The sequence below is a fragment of the Girardinichthys multiradiatus genome, chromosome 14 (assembly GCF_021462225.1).
Source record: "Girardinichthys multiradiatus isolate DD_20200921_A chromosome 14, DD_fGirMul_XY1, whole genome shotgun sequence".
Classification (NCBI taxonomy): Eukaryota; Metazoa; Chordata; class Actinopteri; order Cyprinodontiformes; family Goodeidae; genus Girardinichthys; species Girardinichthys multiradiatus.
The window spans coordinates 45,886,041-45,902,146 of NC_061807.1; the positions used below are offsets into that span (position 1 = coordinate 45,886,041).

The 16,106-nt window shown below is 40.8% G+C and overlaps 1 protein-coding gene across 2 annotated transcripts in view; it reads right to left on the minus strand.

Annotated features, from left to right (window-relative positions):
* Positions 1–16,106, minus strand: part of rce1a (Ras converting CAAX endopeptidase 1a) — a 97,983-nt gene that overhangs the window by 70,265 nt on the left and 11,612 nt on the right. For both annotated transcript variants that reach the window (XM_047385132.1, XM_047385131.1), the window contains exons 2-3: positions 14,269–14,371; positions 13,414–13,497 (exon numbers count right to left, since the gene is read on the minus strand). In XM_047385132.1, coding sequence (XP_047241088.1) covers positions 13,414–13,497; positions 14,269–14,371 — 187 coding nt within the window. The remainder of the gene's footprint in view (positions 1–13,413; positions 13,498–14,268; positions 14,372–16,106) is intronic.

The following is a 16,106-nucleotide window of genomic DNA, read 5'->3' on the forward strand; positions in this document are numbered from 1 at the left end:
ATGCAACAGTGTATTGTTGAGATCCAGATACTTTTCTCCGTCTCCAGGAATGAAAAACTCGATCGGGCCTCCATCGGTGATTGCTGATAAAGGCTGGATCTCGGTGTAAATTTTATCTTCAATCGATAGCGTGCACTCTGATGATTTGTTATGTAAAAGAGCCATTATTTAAATATATCACAACTTGCGGATGACTTCCTTCCTCTTTGTTTGTCAGCTCCAACTGATCTCCTTTTTCGCGTTTGTCGTTTTTTAACCGTCCTTAAACGATCACCAGGGGGTTTTGTTCTGGGTCTTTTGGATAAAACCATAATTCCTGAACCCTCTTGACCTTCGGTGCGTGTAGAACCACTCATTTTACTCACGGCTCTACCGATGACATCCGAAGCGATATTTGATGCAGCCGTTTTAAGATGGGGTTTTGCAATAGCAAATCCTTTTTTTAACCAGAGGGGATACGAAGCGGAATAATTTTGAAAATAATGATCCAATTCCGCGTCCGTACATGACCGGGGCCCCATAAAACCCTGGCAGATTACCGCCTGATTGACTTACATAGTAATTTACAAAGCGATTTGGATCAAGTCTCAGACTTAGATGTGTCATGTTCTCTCTTGCCTGCTTGATGCAGTGTTGAAGGACCAGGGTAATATGATTGATAATCGATCAGTCTTAGAGGTTATATATATCTCTGTTTATACAAATAAAATTTATCTCAGGCTACGTTGTGATATCACCGGTTTGAAGTGTAGTCTTACGATGGTCTTTCCATAGACGAAATTTACAGGAACATTTTGGTCCGATTTAATTTCTATATGGATATTTTCAATATGTCTTCTGGAAACTGGAAGGTAGTGGGCGGGGTTAAACGTCAGAGTAACCATATCACTGAAGTTGCCTTGTACTTTGACGGTCCGCAGTAAAGGTGCTGAATTTAATGCGTAAACCCGATTTAAATTTTTTGAAAAACATTTCCATCTCTGTCTCGAGTTGAATAACGCTGTTATAGTAGCCACTTCTGATCCTTTGCGTATTAATCTCCACATCACCAACCTTCCGCCATTCAAAGTAGGCATCATAATCCGGTAAATTATGCCATGTATGAGGGTATGAAATCTCTACTAATGCAACCATCCATTGGCCTTCTAAATCAATATGTTGAGCTAAATTTACACGGAAACTCGAACTGGTATTATTTTTAAACACTTCCATGCTAGCATTAGAGGGAAGGGTAATGTAAAAACCGTCATCCTCTGCCTTGCTGTCCATGATGCTGTATGAATCGTTAGGTTTTAGCACACACCTATTTTATACGTTTCGTAGTTCATCAAACTTGATCCAACTGTTGAATTTCTCAGGCCAATTTTTCCAGCGTACAAAAACCTGTTTGACACCCTTGACGGTGCGTTGATTTAATATTTTCTCCACTTGATACATCTTGTCCTTAAATATTTTTACTTTTTGAAGTTCCTCAGCGTAAAAAGAACCCTCAATAGGTTCTCCATCCAAATCTTTGAGTTTGTATACAGGAGGAGATCGGGGTATCCGCTCATACACTGTAAACACTTCATCTGTAAAACTCTGTATTTTTTGTCAAACACTCCACGTACCTTGGATATTCTGACAAGATCCCCCTGTTTAAACATTGTCACTGAGGCACCTCTGCAGCAGTTTTCCTCTTCAAAACACGTACATACGCCCTCTTTGAAAAGATGTCAATGACTGTTAATAAATAATTGTAACCGTCATTTTCCTTGGCAAGAGCTTGCATGTCACAGAGATCGGCTTGGAACTGTCTCAATGGTCTGGTGACAAAAACTCTGTTTCTCGGGAACTTTATTCTTGCAGGTTTATGTTGAGTATAGGTATCTTCTCCCGATAAAAAATCTTTAACTTTTTCAACCGCTACCTTCATCCCCGTTTCATCTTGTATAACCCTCCTCAACCTTTCTAAACCCCCTAAACTTCCCGGATTTGATGGGTTGTAATATACATTTTTCATGATCCTTCTTTCAGACATCCCAGTCTTATGTTCACTTTGACGACTACTTGTTAAATAATGAAAAAAACAAACACCTGAGGGTATATTTATACTTCTTTTTTTATTTTGTACCCGTATTCAATAAAGAAACAGAAAAAAACCCCACATTAAGATAATAAAGATAAATTCAAACACTGCAATCTTTAAAAAAACAAAACTGTTATATATATGTATACCAGTAGAAAGCCGAGAGAGAATACAGAAAAGACAAAACAAGTCATCAATCATTTGAGATCGGATCATAGTACTCTGAAACAGAGTTAAGCTGCTTGAGACAGTCATTACCGCTCATCTTCTCATACATATCAGTGAATGCACTATGGAAGCCTTGTACCGATTTCAGTTCATATAAAACCGTCTGTGCAATCGTTTTCACTCTGAAGTCATCTGCTTGTATGCGTCAGTGTCAGAAGTTTCCGAATAGCAGGAAGGAGCTTGGGGTTTACGAGTCGTCGCACGATGCGTTGAAAGTTGATTTGGTAATACTCCTCCTCCAATATCTCCAGGCACTGATGCTGTCGTTGGCTCGGGTGGTTCGTTATGCACCTGTAACAGGTTTCTTTGACATAGTTCAAACAGGTTATGTTGAATAAATGAAGTATTGCTGTTTTCACCGTATTGATGAGAGCGCTTGAGATCCAACCGTCAATTTCATCACCCTGATTACTCTCCTTCTCTTCTGGTGAAGGCTTAGGGGCAGGTATCGGGTCTGGAGTTTGTGGGGAGGGTGAGTAGCTGATGGTTGCCTCGTCCTCCACAATCACCCTCTTGTCTTCAGGTTGGATATCTGTGTGTACAGACTCAGCCACGCATAGTGGTGAATAGAGGTCGGGAGAAGGCGGATGATACGATCTGAGGTTGTATCCTGTCGGTGTCCCTGGACTGAATAGGGACTCAAAGAGCTGCGACGATGAGGTGGCTGGTGAGTAGAGGTCTGGAGAAGGTGGATGACACGGCCCGGTGTTGAAGCTTTCATCATCATGATCGGGAGAGAAGACGGTCTCTTCTTGCTGGTTGTAGATGTCCCAGTATGGTGTTTTCCCGTACGCTCCATACATTCTCAAGGTCTGCCGCCCGCCGTTATGAAGAAGAAGAGTCTGTGAGCTCGCAGTTAGACCCTGATATATAGCGCAGGAAGGTGGGAGGGTCCTCAAGAAGGGGAGTGGGTCCTCAAAAGAGGGTGGGCTTTAGATCCACAACAGGGAATGTCAGGATTATTTTCACTGACATAACATCAATCCAGCAGCGTGAGTTTTCGAAAAGGTTGGAAAGACGCTGTCCAATTTCATTCATCTTCTCAACCCAAACATCATACAGTAGAGCCAGCACAGTCTTGAATACACTGCAGTTCTGATTGAATGCCTCCAACAAAAACAGATCTGAGGGGGGTCGTCTGGTTATATGCGTTTGCTTGCCTGAAAAGACCAGCGGCCATTTGCTATGGTTTTTGACCCCCACACTGCACTAAAGAGAGGTTCTCTCGCAGCTATTTCAACATCGGAAGGACACATTCTCATCCTTTTTGCTGGTTGAGGAGAGCTTTCATCTTCATCCTCCCTTTCGTACAGAGACTGATTCAGGGTTATCGTTAAGGTGTGGGATTGTCAACCGTAACACAGCCCAGTCGTTGTCGGTGAGAGTACACCGAGCCAATGATCCATTAAATACCTCGTCTTGATCCAATTGATACAGGCAGAGCTCTCCTTTTCGTACATGAAAATATACCCCCAGCTACCACTCAGTCCATATGATTCCAAAGACCACTCTTCCTGCAGACTGTCGAACGGAGGCCTTTGTACCTTGCATAGGTAATATGTTGATTTCTTCGGGGCATCCAATTCACGGCGTGTATGCCTGTAGACGGTTACTGGGGTTTCAAACAGAAGAGAAGTATGTCTTAGCTGACGTGAGGCCTGTTTTTCATCCATTGTTGTTGGTGAAGTTGGATCATCATCTGCAGAGTATGTTACGATAGGAATTCCGATAGGTATCTCAGACGAGGAAATACAGGTCCGTCTCAAAATATTAGCATATTGTGATAAAGTTCATTATTTTCCATAATGTCATGATGAAAATTTAACATTCATATATTTTAGATTCATTGCACACTAACTGAAATATTTCAGGTCTTTTATTGTCTTAATACGAATGATTTTGGCATACAGCTCATGAAAACCAAAAATTCCTTTCTCACAAAATTAGCATATCATTAAAAGGGTCTCTAAACAAGCTATGAACCTAATCATCTGAATCAACGGGTTAACTCTAAACACCTGCAAAAGATTCCTGAGGCCTTTAAAACTCCCAGCCTGGTTCATCACTCAAAACCCCAATCATGGGTAAGACTGCCGACCTGACTGCTGTCCAGAAGGCCACTATTGACACCCTCAAGCAAGAGGGTAAGACACAGAAAGAAATTTCTGAACAAATAGGCTGTTCCCAGCGTGCTGTATCAAGGCACCTCAGTGGGAAGTCTGTGGGAAGGAAAAAGTGTGGCAGAAAACGCTGCACAACGAGAAGAGGTGACCGGAACCTGAGGAAGATTGTGGAGAAGGGCCGATTCCAGACCTTGGGGGACCTGCGGAAGCAGTGGACTGAGTCTGGAGTAGAAACATCCAGAGCCACCGTGCACAGGCATGTACAGGAAATGGGCTACAGGTGCCGCATTCCCCAGGTCAAGCCACTTTTGAACCAGAAAAAGCGGCAGAAGCGCCTGACCTGGGCTACAGAGAAGCAGCACTGGACTGTTGCTCAGTGGTCCAAAGTACTTTTTTCGGATGAAAGCAAATTCTGCATGTCATTCGGAAATCAAGGTGCCAGAGTCTGGAGGAAGACTGGGGAGAAGGAAATGCCAAAATGCCAGAAGTCCAGTGTCAAGTACCCAAAGTTAGTGATGGTCTGGGGTGCCGTGTCAGCTGCTGGTGTTGGTCCACTGTGTTTTATCAAGGGTAGGGTCAATGCAGCTAGCTATCAGGAGATTTTGGAGCACTTCCTGCTTCCATCTGCTGAAAAGCTTTATGGAGATGAAGATTTCATTTTTCAGCACGACCTGGCACCTGCTCACAGTGCCAAAACCACTGGTAAATGGTTTACTGACCATGGTATCACTGTGCTCAATTGGCCTGCCAACTCTCCTGACCTGAACCCCATAGAGAATCGGTGGGATATTATGAAGAGAACGTTGAGAGACTCAAGACCCAACACTCTGGATGAGCTAAAGGCCGCTATCGAAGCATCCTGGGCCTCCATAAGACCTCAACAGTGCCACAGGCTGATTGCTTCCATGCCACGCCGCATTGAAGCAGTCATTTATGCCAAAGGATTCCCGACCAAGTATTGAGTGCATAACTGTACATGATTATTTGAAGGTTGACGTTTTTTGTATTAAAAACACTTTTCTTTTGTTGGTCGGATGAAATATGCTAATTTTGTGAGATAGGAATTTTGGGTTTTCATGAGCTGTATGCCAAAATCATTTGTATTAAGACAATAAAATACCTGAAATATTTCAGTTAGTGTGCAATGAATCTAAAATATATGAATGTTAAATTTTCATCATGACATTATGGAAAATAATGAGCTTTATCACAATATGCTAATATTTTGAGAAGGACCTGTAGATGATGTAGATGGTTGTTCATCATCTTGGCACACCTTGCTTTTCTCCCCGGTTTGATGAAAAACTCTCTTAACTCTAACCATTGTTCAACAAGCGTTCTTTTCCAGCGAATGCTGCAGGTAAATTGTTGCGTTTTCCGCTAGTATTTAAAACAAACACAGAAGAACGCCCCTCTGTTTTTTTAATTCGTTGATTCTAGATTCGCCCCCTAATGACAAAATCCTATCAGCGCGCATATTTACGCCCCTTGGAGGAAGAAAGGTTCTGTATCTACTTTTTGTCTCGTTTTTTAGATGTAAAAACATCCATCTAAATAACCCCTGCGTTAAAACAAAATGAATTTACAATTCTGTCAGGTTCTCTTTTTAATCAGAATTTCGTGTGACGTGCCTGCATTAACCTGAGTGTACCTTTAAAGTGGATAAACTACATGTTTTGTGTTTAGATGTAAAAAAACATCTAAAAACATACAATTAGAAAGATTTGCTTCCTTGTAATGACAACATTCGGCTAATGACAATATCCGGCTAATGACAACATCCGGTTAATGATGATATCCGGTTACGTCACAGGAAGGCCCACCACCGGAAGTCCCGCCCTAGGATGTCCCAGCTACCGGAAGTCCCGCCCACCTGTCAACATTTTCACACCTCGTTTGATTGAAGGATGTACATTTAGTCTCTCACTTTTTTTTTACGTGTCCTGTCCACCAGAGTAGCACTCAGAATTGTTGTCTGAGTGCCAAGAAGAAGCCAAACACATTTACAAATGGAGCATTATGCTGTTGCTAGAATGATCTGCTTGACATTTACATTGCTCAAAAGAATAAAGGGAACACTTAAACAACACAATATAACTCCAAGTAAATCAAACTTCTGTGAAATCAAACTGTTCACTTAGGAAGCAACACTGATTGACAATCATTGCAGGACAATGCTCGACCTCATGTGGCTGGAGTGTGACAGCAGTTCCCGCAAGATGAAGACATTGAAGCTATGGACTGGCCCGCCCGTTCCCTAGACCTGGATCCGATTGAGCACATCTGGGACATCATGTCTCGCTCCATCCACCAACGTCACGTTGCACCATAGACTGTCCAGGAGTTGGCGGATGCATTAGTCCTGGTCTGGGAGGAGATCCCTCAGGAGACCATCCGCCGTCTCATCAGGAGCATGCCCAGGCGTTGTAGGGAGGTCATACAGGCACGTGGAGGCCACACACAATACTGAGCCTCATTTTGACTTGTTTTAAGGAGATTACATCAAAGTTGGATCAGCCTGTAGTGTATTTTTCCACTTTAATTTTATGTGTGACTCCAAATCCAGCCCTCCATTGGTTGTATGTGTGTATGTATGTGTGATCGTACTTGCATATATAATGTTTCTACATAAGAATAGTCAATATCAGGCGTGAGGAGCCATAGACCCACCCTGGACAAAAAAGATTGGAGCCACAGACATCCTAAGGACACCCAGAGCCCAGGACCCCTGGGGGAAACACCAAGCAGCCACACTAACTCATTTGAATTTCAAGCTCTGTTTAATGACAGAAAACGAGTTGATGTTAAATCTGTTAACCGGGAGTATTGGCTGGGCCGTGTGGGCGTGGCGAATTTCAAAATCTTGCTTTAGAGCACTGGTGGCTCTAAATCATACATGCATCAGCTGATTTGCCTCAAACTGGACAAGAATGACATATGTTTACAGCCAAACAGGGCAACTGGAAAGCGTGTGTTCCAATAAAATATTGCAAATGGCTATGTCTCAAAATTAATCAATAGATACACACCAAATTTTGCATCCATCATAACATTTGACTGCTCACCACATTTTTATTGAAATCTGCTTAAAACCCTTGAGCCCTGCCTTCTGAGAAAATAATTAAATTCAAATTCAAAAATACTTTATTCATCCCAAAGTTAAACAAAATGTTGTTGTAGCTCATATTATACAGGTTTCTTCAAAGAGCTGTTGTAGATGCTGATGGCTGTTGGCAAGAGGGATCTCCTTCAGCAATCTGTCTCACAGCATATCTGAAGAACCCTCTGACTGAAGACACTCTGTTCTTGTACGACAGTCTCATGAAGAGGATGCTCAGGGTTTTCCATAATGTTCTTCATTTTATGAAGATTCCTTCTTTGCAAAATGATCTCCAGAGGTTTCAGATGAGTCCCCAAAACAGAGCCAGCCTTCTTTGTTAGCTTTTTTAAGTGCCTGGCTCTGGTGCTGCTACCAGTAGATGATGGCAGAAAAGATCACACTCTTTTCAACAAACTTAAAGAAGATATGCAGCATTTTGCTGTAAACACCAAATGACCCAAATTCCTCAAGACGTTTAATTTAGTAAATGCCCCAGCTGAACACTTTTTATAATATAAGTTTAAAACTGTGTCTAATAAAGTATGATACTTTCAAATCATACGCTATGCTACCAACTTCGGCCCTGGAGAAAAGCGTCTCCCCTGTGTCATCAGACTACGGTCAGGGGACAGAAACAGGAAATGTTAACAGTACTAACGTTTGATTTAGTGCATCAAACTGTTTCTTTTACGTGTTTACTGAATCAGGGAAAAGTTCCCTTTCATGTTTTAACTAACGTTTGATTTCAACTTCAACTTCATAGACTCCAATGCATTCCTAACGTGCGGTTGGCTCTATTCAATAGAATTCTATGTAGAGGAGACCTTACCATGAGAGTGAATGGAGTTATCAGAACGCTGGTTTGTAGTGTATTAATAAAGTTTGACTGACTGACTTATCTGTTTTGTTGACATTCTCTTTAGCACAACTCCATCTAGTGGATGCATAACGCAACCCCAGTCAAACGTTTGACTGCAGTAGCTTCTATTCTATGCGTTTTATAATCCGGTGCGCCCTATATATGAAAAAAGTTCTAAAATAGGCCATTCATTGAAGGTGCGCCTTATAATCCGGTGCGCCTTATAGTGAGGAAAATACGGTACTTTAAAATTTTGGGTTATTTAAAATGTTTTTAGTAGGTTATCATTTTTTTGTAGGGAAAGCAGACACAAGTTAGTTGACATTCATGGTTTTAACCTCTTAAGCTTGATAGGAAACAATAAATATTTTATTACGCCTGAGCAGCTAAGCACTGCGAAGGCCTATTGTAATTCGAATGATTATTATTATTTTTCTCCGCCGAAAGCAAGTACCATTTTGGAGTCCTAAACATATAGGACAACTCAATATCATTTGGCACACACATCAGGACTGGTGAACATTTACGTATTTTAAGGGTTTCGCATTCGCAATAAAAATAGCTCAACAGCCCAACCCCCAAACAGCTCTATTATTACATTGACATTTGGATTAACAGCGCCCCCTAACACATTAAGTGCTCTATCTCCCTCATACATCTTTGGATCCACCTTAAATTTGGTATGCATTGCATCATTGTGGATCAATGCTGAACATGTTGATGCAGTCAATTGATGGCATCACTTTGGCCCCGCCCACTAACAAACAAGTGAGTGCAGCTTTCATCAGGAAGTGCTTCTCGCCAGAGCAGAACTCAGCTTGACCAAAGATTGTATGAAAGCCTGCTCACACTGTTGCCTAGTGGTGACACATAGAAGTGAGCAACGGGATTATCGGAGCGTGGAATAGGCGATGCCAGGCTCCTGAGGTTGCTACATAGGCCGGGCGGCGCTGAGCTGCAAGGGCCTATTGTAATCGCTCGAATTATTATTCTTTCTTTCTTTATACTTTTTTCCAGGGACTTTTGGCGGGGCAATATGGGGACTTTGCCATGCCCCAAAACTCACAAAATTTTACCCAAAATTGTCCCCCGCGTGAAATTTTCGTTCTTTAATGTTATCGTCAGTGGGCGTGACCAAACCACTTAGCCACGCCCCCAAACGTGAGATAGGCCGAACCGTAAGTCGTAGAGATCTGAAATTTGGCACAATGCTAGAACTCCTCAAACCAAGAAAAAAAGTATCTTGGGGGTATGCCCTAAAATGCACAGGAAGTCGGCCATTTTGGGTCAAAGGCCGATTTTTGCCCGTTTTTCCCCTTTACTCACCTCGAACTTTAACGAACTCCTCCTAGGGATTTTGAGCTATCGGGTTCATATTTGGTCTACATGCAGTTAAGGAATGGGGGATTAAAAGTTATCAAAATTGTGAGTTTTGGGCCATGTTTAGGGGGCGTGGCCGGGGCACAAACTTGGCGTTCGCGCCGAAAGTGAAAAATTGCAATAACTTTCCCCAAAAAATTCCAAATCACACCAAAGTTGGCAGCAAGGAGGACCTTTGGGTTCCCGACAATCCTATGGGGTCATATGCTGACATCATCAAAGCCACGCCCCCTCAGAACCGGAAGTCACTTTTTTCACTTGGAAAGGTGCCTCTCTGACCCTCTTGACCCAATCAACTTCAAAGTGTGTCAGAAGACAGATAACTAGTGGGTCTAACTTCGTTTGAAGCACAGTCACCTTTCATAAAAGGGCGTGGCCATGGCGGTGCGGCGAAGTCAGATGTCGCGCCATGGCCATACGTTTGCCTCTAAATTCCACATATATCATCTGATCTCCACCAAATTCAATGTGATTGAACCTTGTCAAGTCCCCAACAGAGATCCGATGACCTAATTCCGTGGCCTAATTCGTACACAGCGCCCCCTAGAACATTTCAAAAAATCACCCCCAAGCCATGCTTTGACCGAGAATTCTGAAATTTGGTACACATATGTAACGTCGAAGGACCTACAAAAAAGTATCTTGGAGCAGTGGTCCAAACACCACAAGAAGTCGGCCATCTTGGATTAAAGTTGCCATTTTGACCCTGTTTTGGCTGTTTCTAACCCGCATATCTGAGCAAACTCCTCCTACAGCTTTTGACTTAGAGACTTGAAAATCACTCACTATACTCTTAAGGGATTGGGGATCAAAAGTTATCAAAATCTTTTTCATACATGAAAGCGTGTGGGCGTGGCCACGCCTCAAAATATGACTTCTCGCCATAAAACACTAAATTGATATAGCTCCTACAAGGAAAGTCACAGACAAATGAAATCTTCTGGGATTGATCTGCCTCTAGGCCTCAACAATATTCACTGATCAGATGCTGACATCATTGAAGCCCCGCCCCCTGAGAACAGGAACTATCACGTTTTCCTGTACAGAGTCAATGTTTGATGTTCTTCACCTAATCAATGTGAAACTGTCCCAAGTAACAGATAACATCATGGTCTTAGACAGTCGACAGTACTTACTGCTTTAGCTGGAGGGTGTGAATATGATGGCGTGGCGAAATCTGATGTCACGCCACGGCCATATGTTTGCCTCTAAATTACACATGCATGGTCCGATTCACTCCAAACTGAATATGCTTGATCTTTGTCAGCCCCTACACAGCTCTATTACATTACATTGGAATTTGGATCAACAGCGCCACCTAGGACATTTCAACTGTTCTATCTCCCTCATACATCATCGGATCCACTTCAAATGTAGTATACATGATCATGTGTTAATGATGGACATTTTGACACAGTCAATAGATGACATCACTTTAGCCCCGCCCACTAATAACTAAATGACTGTAGCTTCCATATGGAAGGTTTGATTCACTCTAAACTGAATATGGTTGCTCTTTCTCACCCCCTAAACAGCTCTATTGGATTACATTTCAATTTGGATCAACAGAGCCCCCTAGGACACTTCAAGGGCTATATCTCCCTCATACATCATCGGATCCACTTGAAATGTAGTATACATGATCATGACTTAATGATGGACATGTTGACAGTCAATTGATGATGTCGTTTTAGCCCCACCCATAAACAAACAAGTGAGTGCAGCTTCCACCTGGAAGGTCCGTTTTACTCCAAATTTTCAATGCTTTTTGCCAGACTGAAACTCTGCATGACCGAAGATCATATGACATGTTGCTCAAAGTGCCACCTACTGGCGACGTGTTGAAGTGACGCACGCGGTGTCATCGTATGTGGCGTGTATGAGGTGATGCCAGGCTCCTGCGGTCGCTCAACAGCCCGAGTTGCGCTGAGGGGTGCGAGGGTCTTCAAAGCTGCTTGCAGGTTTCTAGTTTATATTATTATTGTTACGGCCCCTTGTGGTTGGGTTAGACGTTTGCCTTTCATGTGCAACATTGATTCCTGATGTGAGACACCTGTGGACCTGGTAAAGCTCTGTTTCTTTAAAACATTGGCTGTCAACTAACTCGTGTCTGCTTTCCCTACAGGTATGCTGCCACATTTTGCCTTCTAGATTATTTTGATTGCACATTACAACATTTTCACATACATCCTCCACTCATGCACACCATACACCACTGATTAAAGTGTGCTAATGGCTAAATTCCCTGTGTATGTGTTTGTCTGTGTCCAATTGTCAGCCAACCAGGCAAGTAAAGAACACTGCTATAACAACTATTATTACTAACATTAACATTCTGAGGGCTCAACCCTACAAGAAACGTTGCAAATGGGCAGAAAGGAGACAGGAAGAGGATCCTCACTGGCTAAGCAGAACCTGTACAGCACTTTGTTTTTCCAAGTTATGACACATGAAATCTAGATAGTTGCTGGGGGGTAAACACATTTCATTACTATATGGCTACCTTAATGTCATCACAATCTGAGGGTGAGGGAGAATCATCCGGAAGATTTAAAAGACTTGATTATTGCAACCTGCTTCCAAGGACTTCATATACAAGTCATAACACTACTTGTAGTTTTAATAAAAAACAGAGATCAGCCAAATTAAAAAAAACATTTTAGATAATCAAATTTGACCTTATATTAAATAATGTTTTGTATAAAGTGAATTAAAATCATAATTGCAAGTTTTTAAAACAACTACATGTTTAAATTGAGGTAAAGAAAAATGTAAATATCAGCTTCTTGTTGGTTTCATATATTTGTACATCCAACTCGATAGGATTCAGGGCTTCACAAGTCACGGACCTCACTGCACGCCACTAAACTGAGATAAAATATAGCCTGGGAAATATCAAATATTATTTCTTATAGGCTATTATTATTATATCTCAAATAATCCCAACAACAATTTTAAAAGAACAATGATTGGGCCTACATTGATACACAAACCAGTAGAATAATGATAAACAGGGAGGTGTGTTTTCATCGCCTATGTAAATCTGATTTGTCAGATGTAATCTTTTCTTATTAAACTCAGAAAAGTAAAAAAAAAAAAAAACTTTTAATAAAAGCAAAAGTTAAATAGAAGTTCGTCATTCAATAAGAAACTGTTGCGTGCAACATGGGAGTTTGGAGAGATTATGTGACGGCTGTTTTATGGATGGCGTTGCATTCACAAAACGAAACAATGACCTTGACAGGCTGCCACAGGTCCTGATTGTTTTTTTCTTCTATTATTTCAAACATGTCCACATGAACAGAGAAGGTCATTGCTATTCTTTTCATCCACCTGTATTTTTTCCACATAGTGACGCAATTATCTGCAGTTTTGTATCTCTATATTTCTTTTGGATAACTCACACAAACTCCCCTTTATTTGTTTCAATATGATTAAGGTGCAACACACAGACTGAAATAAATTCTGAAACTAACAACTAAATATTTATGCTGTGAATAAACAAACAAAAACTAAAGTAACAGCTCTTCCATTTTCCTACTGTCTAATAGATTGAAGGTGTAAGCAGAATTTCCCTTCAAGAGGTAGTAGGAACTGACTCATGCAATCTTTCCTGTAATATTTCCCAAGTATACATATACATATGATTTCTTACCATAGTTAGCAGCAAAGGTAGTACAATCGCAGAAATAAAACCTTCAAGCCGAATGCCCAAGAGACCCAGCAATGGTGAGATAGTCTGACAAACACAAAACAAAATCAAATGTAAAGCAAGGATAAAAAAGCACGACATGTCATAAAACAGCAAATTCTTTTTAAACATGTGCCACTTTCTGTAATTGCAGCAGAGAATGTTAATGTTAAGTCTGAATGAGTACCATTGTGTAACTGGTATGCTGCAAGGTGTGGCTTGCATCTGATAAATACAGCTGAACACTTACATTTATGCTGCTTCTCATGGATGTTGAACAGATCAAGAAAATAACTAAAATAAATGTTTGTTTTTTTATTTTGTTTAAAGGAATGTATATAAGTATTTGGCAAATAATTAAATATATGGACATAATTTTACTATGATTTATTTCTGCAATGTCAGCTCTGTATAGAAGATACTGTCCCCAACATCATGATGAAGAGTTAACATCTATTTTTGTTGTTGTTGTGCAATTATGCTGCGTTCCATTAACCTCAGAAGTAGGAACTGGGATATCAGATATTTATGTTATCTCCGAGGTGTAGTGTTCCAGTTTCCTGCTTTTTGTTGGTATTGCTAGTAACTGTAACAGCAGTCTTACAACAACAACAATGACAGTAACGCTGTTCTACACGGTATTATGTGCATACAAACACTATTGAAACACCATGTCTTAAAAACACTGAAAAGTAGTACGTGTACAACTGACTAAATGTTCCATAGATAAAAAAGAACTGCTAAAAAATTCTTTGTTACACAGTTAATTTAAACAGAAAATTTTGTGGTGATCCTTTTTTATTGGGTTTGTGAACTCACCCTTACAGCAGTGAATTCTCTCCATGCCCAAACAAAGAGAGGCGACAGGCCTGATACAACCAGGACACTTGTGAAGCGCCTCTTTATCACAGCAGGATGATCCCTGAAGACAGAGGACAGATATTATCATAAAAGAACACTAGTGGAACTTTGACAACCAATATGAACATGTCATGGCATGTTACTGCCACTTGATGGCACTTTCGAGACGTAGTTTGTGGTACCCTTGGTTGTGTAGGTACTGTTTGTCTGATGGTAATTGTTTTTCAAAAGACCAACAGTTTACCTTGTGACTAAAAGTAACTTTAAATATGTTCAGACCTTGAACATATTTAAAGTGAATGTTGCCCTGCGATGGATTAGCGACCTGTCCAGGGTGTACCCTGCCTCTCGCCTGTAGACTGCTGGAGATAGGCACCAGCTCCCCCGTGACCCACTACGGAATAAGCGGTATAGAAGATGAATGAATAAATTAATGTTCAGACCCTTAAATAAGTCAATAACCAAGGTAACATCAACTTTTAACTTATGAAACCAATTGTTGTTGTCTGACCCTCACTTTGTCTGCACTAATTAACACTGTACAGCTAAAAGCCAAGATAAAATTAAATCAAACATTAAGCTACAAGTACAATAAATTAGATATTTAAAAAACTGTACACCAGGATAAGTTAAGAAGGGTGGGCTAATCTAAAGAAATGGGTTCTCAGACCAACAGAAAATTTCTGAAGAAACGACAGGGCCTGCCTCTTGGTGCGTTCTTCTAGGACCAAACCCAAAGCTTCTGTGGCTGGGTTGAGTTCTGCTTGTGTCAGGTGTGAGGGTGGAGCCTTGAAGAGCATGTTGACTAACATCTCACTCCAATCAAAATGTTAATTTAGCCTTATAAGTGAAAATTAGCATTAATGGTAATATTAGCTTGTGGGCTAACACAAGCATGTTTGCTAACAATAACTCACGCCATCCAATGTGTTAATTTAGCCCTATAATTGAAAATTAGCCTAAATGCGATTGTTAGCTTAAATGTTGACAGCAGCTTGTTGGATAACACTAGCATATTGGCTAATTCTTTTTTTTTTTTTTTTTGTGGCACTAGAGGCCTTTATATTTCAGTTTTTCATAGTAGGTAGACAGGAAAGGGGCAAAGAGTGGGGAGGGAGACATTTGGCAAATGTCGCCGGGTTCGGGACAGCTACACCAAGGACTATAGCCTCTACACATGGACGCGCGCTCATTCATTTAAGCCTATAAGTGAAAATTAGTGTAAATACTAATGTTAGCTTAAATGCTAACATTAGCATGTGGGCTAACATTCGCATGTTTGCTGTTATGAACTTAGTCCATTCAAAATCTTCATCTAGGCCAATAGGTAAAAGTTTGCCTAAATGCTAATGTTAGCATTTAAGCTAACATCGTGGCTAACACTAGCTAACACTAGCATGTTGGCTATCATTAATGTAGTCAAGCCAAGTTTATTTATACTTTTCAGCAACAAGGCACTCAAAGCGCTATACATGAGGAAAAACATTACAATGTTACAGAAAATCTAACAGAAAAACAAATCAAATGACACTAATAATCCTTGGGAGTTTACTGGTAAGAGCTGGTTCTAATGTATTCCATCTATGATGCTTACAACAGCATATATGCAAAAGTCTATGAAATTGCCCTTTAAGGTCAATCGCCATTATGGAGCTTTTCAATCATGGAGCTTTTCAAGTTTCTACAAAAATCTATCTGGGAGGTGTGACCCTGTGAAAAAGTGGATAATTTTGACCATTTTAACCTGAGTGGATGTACATTTTTCACTCTCAAACAAACCTACTTCATGAGGAAAA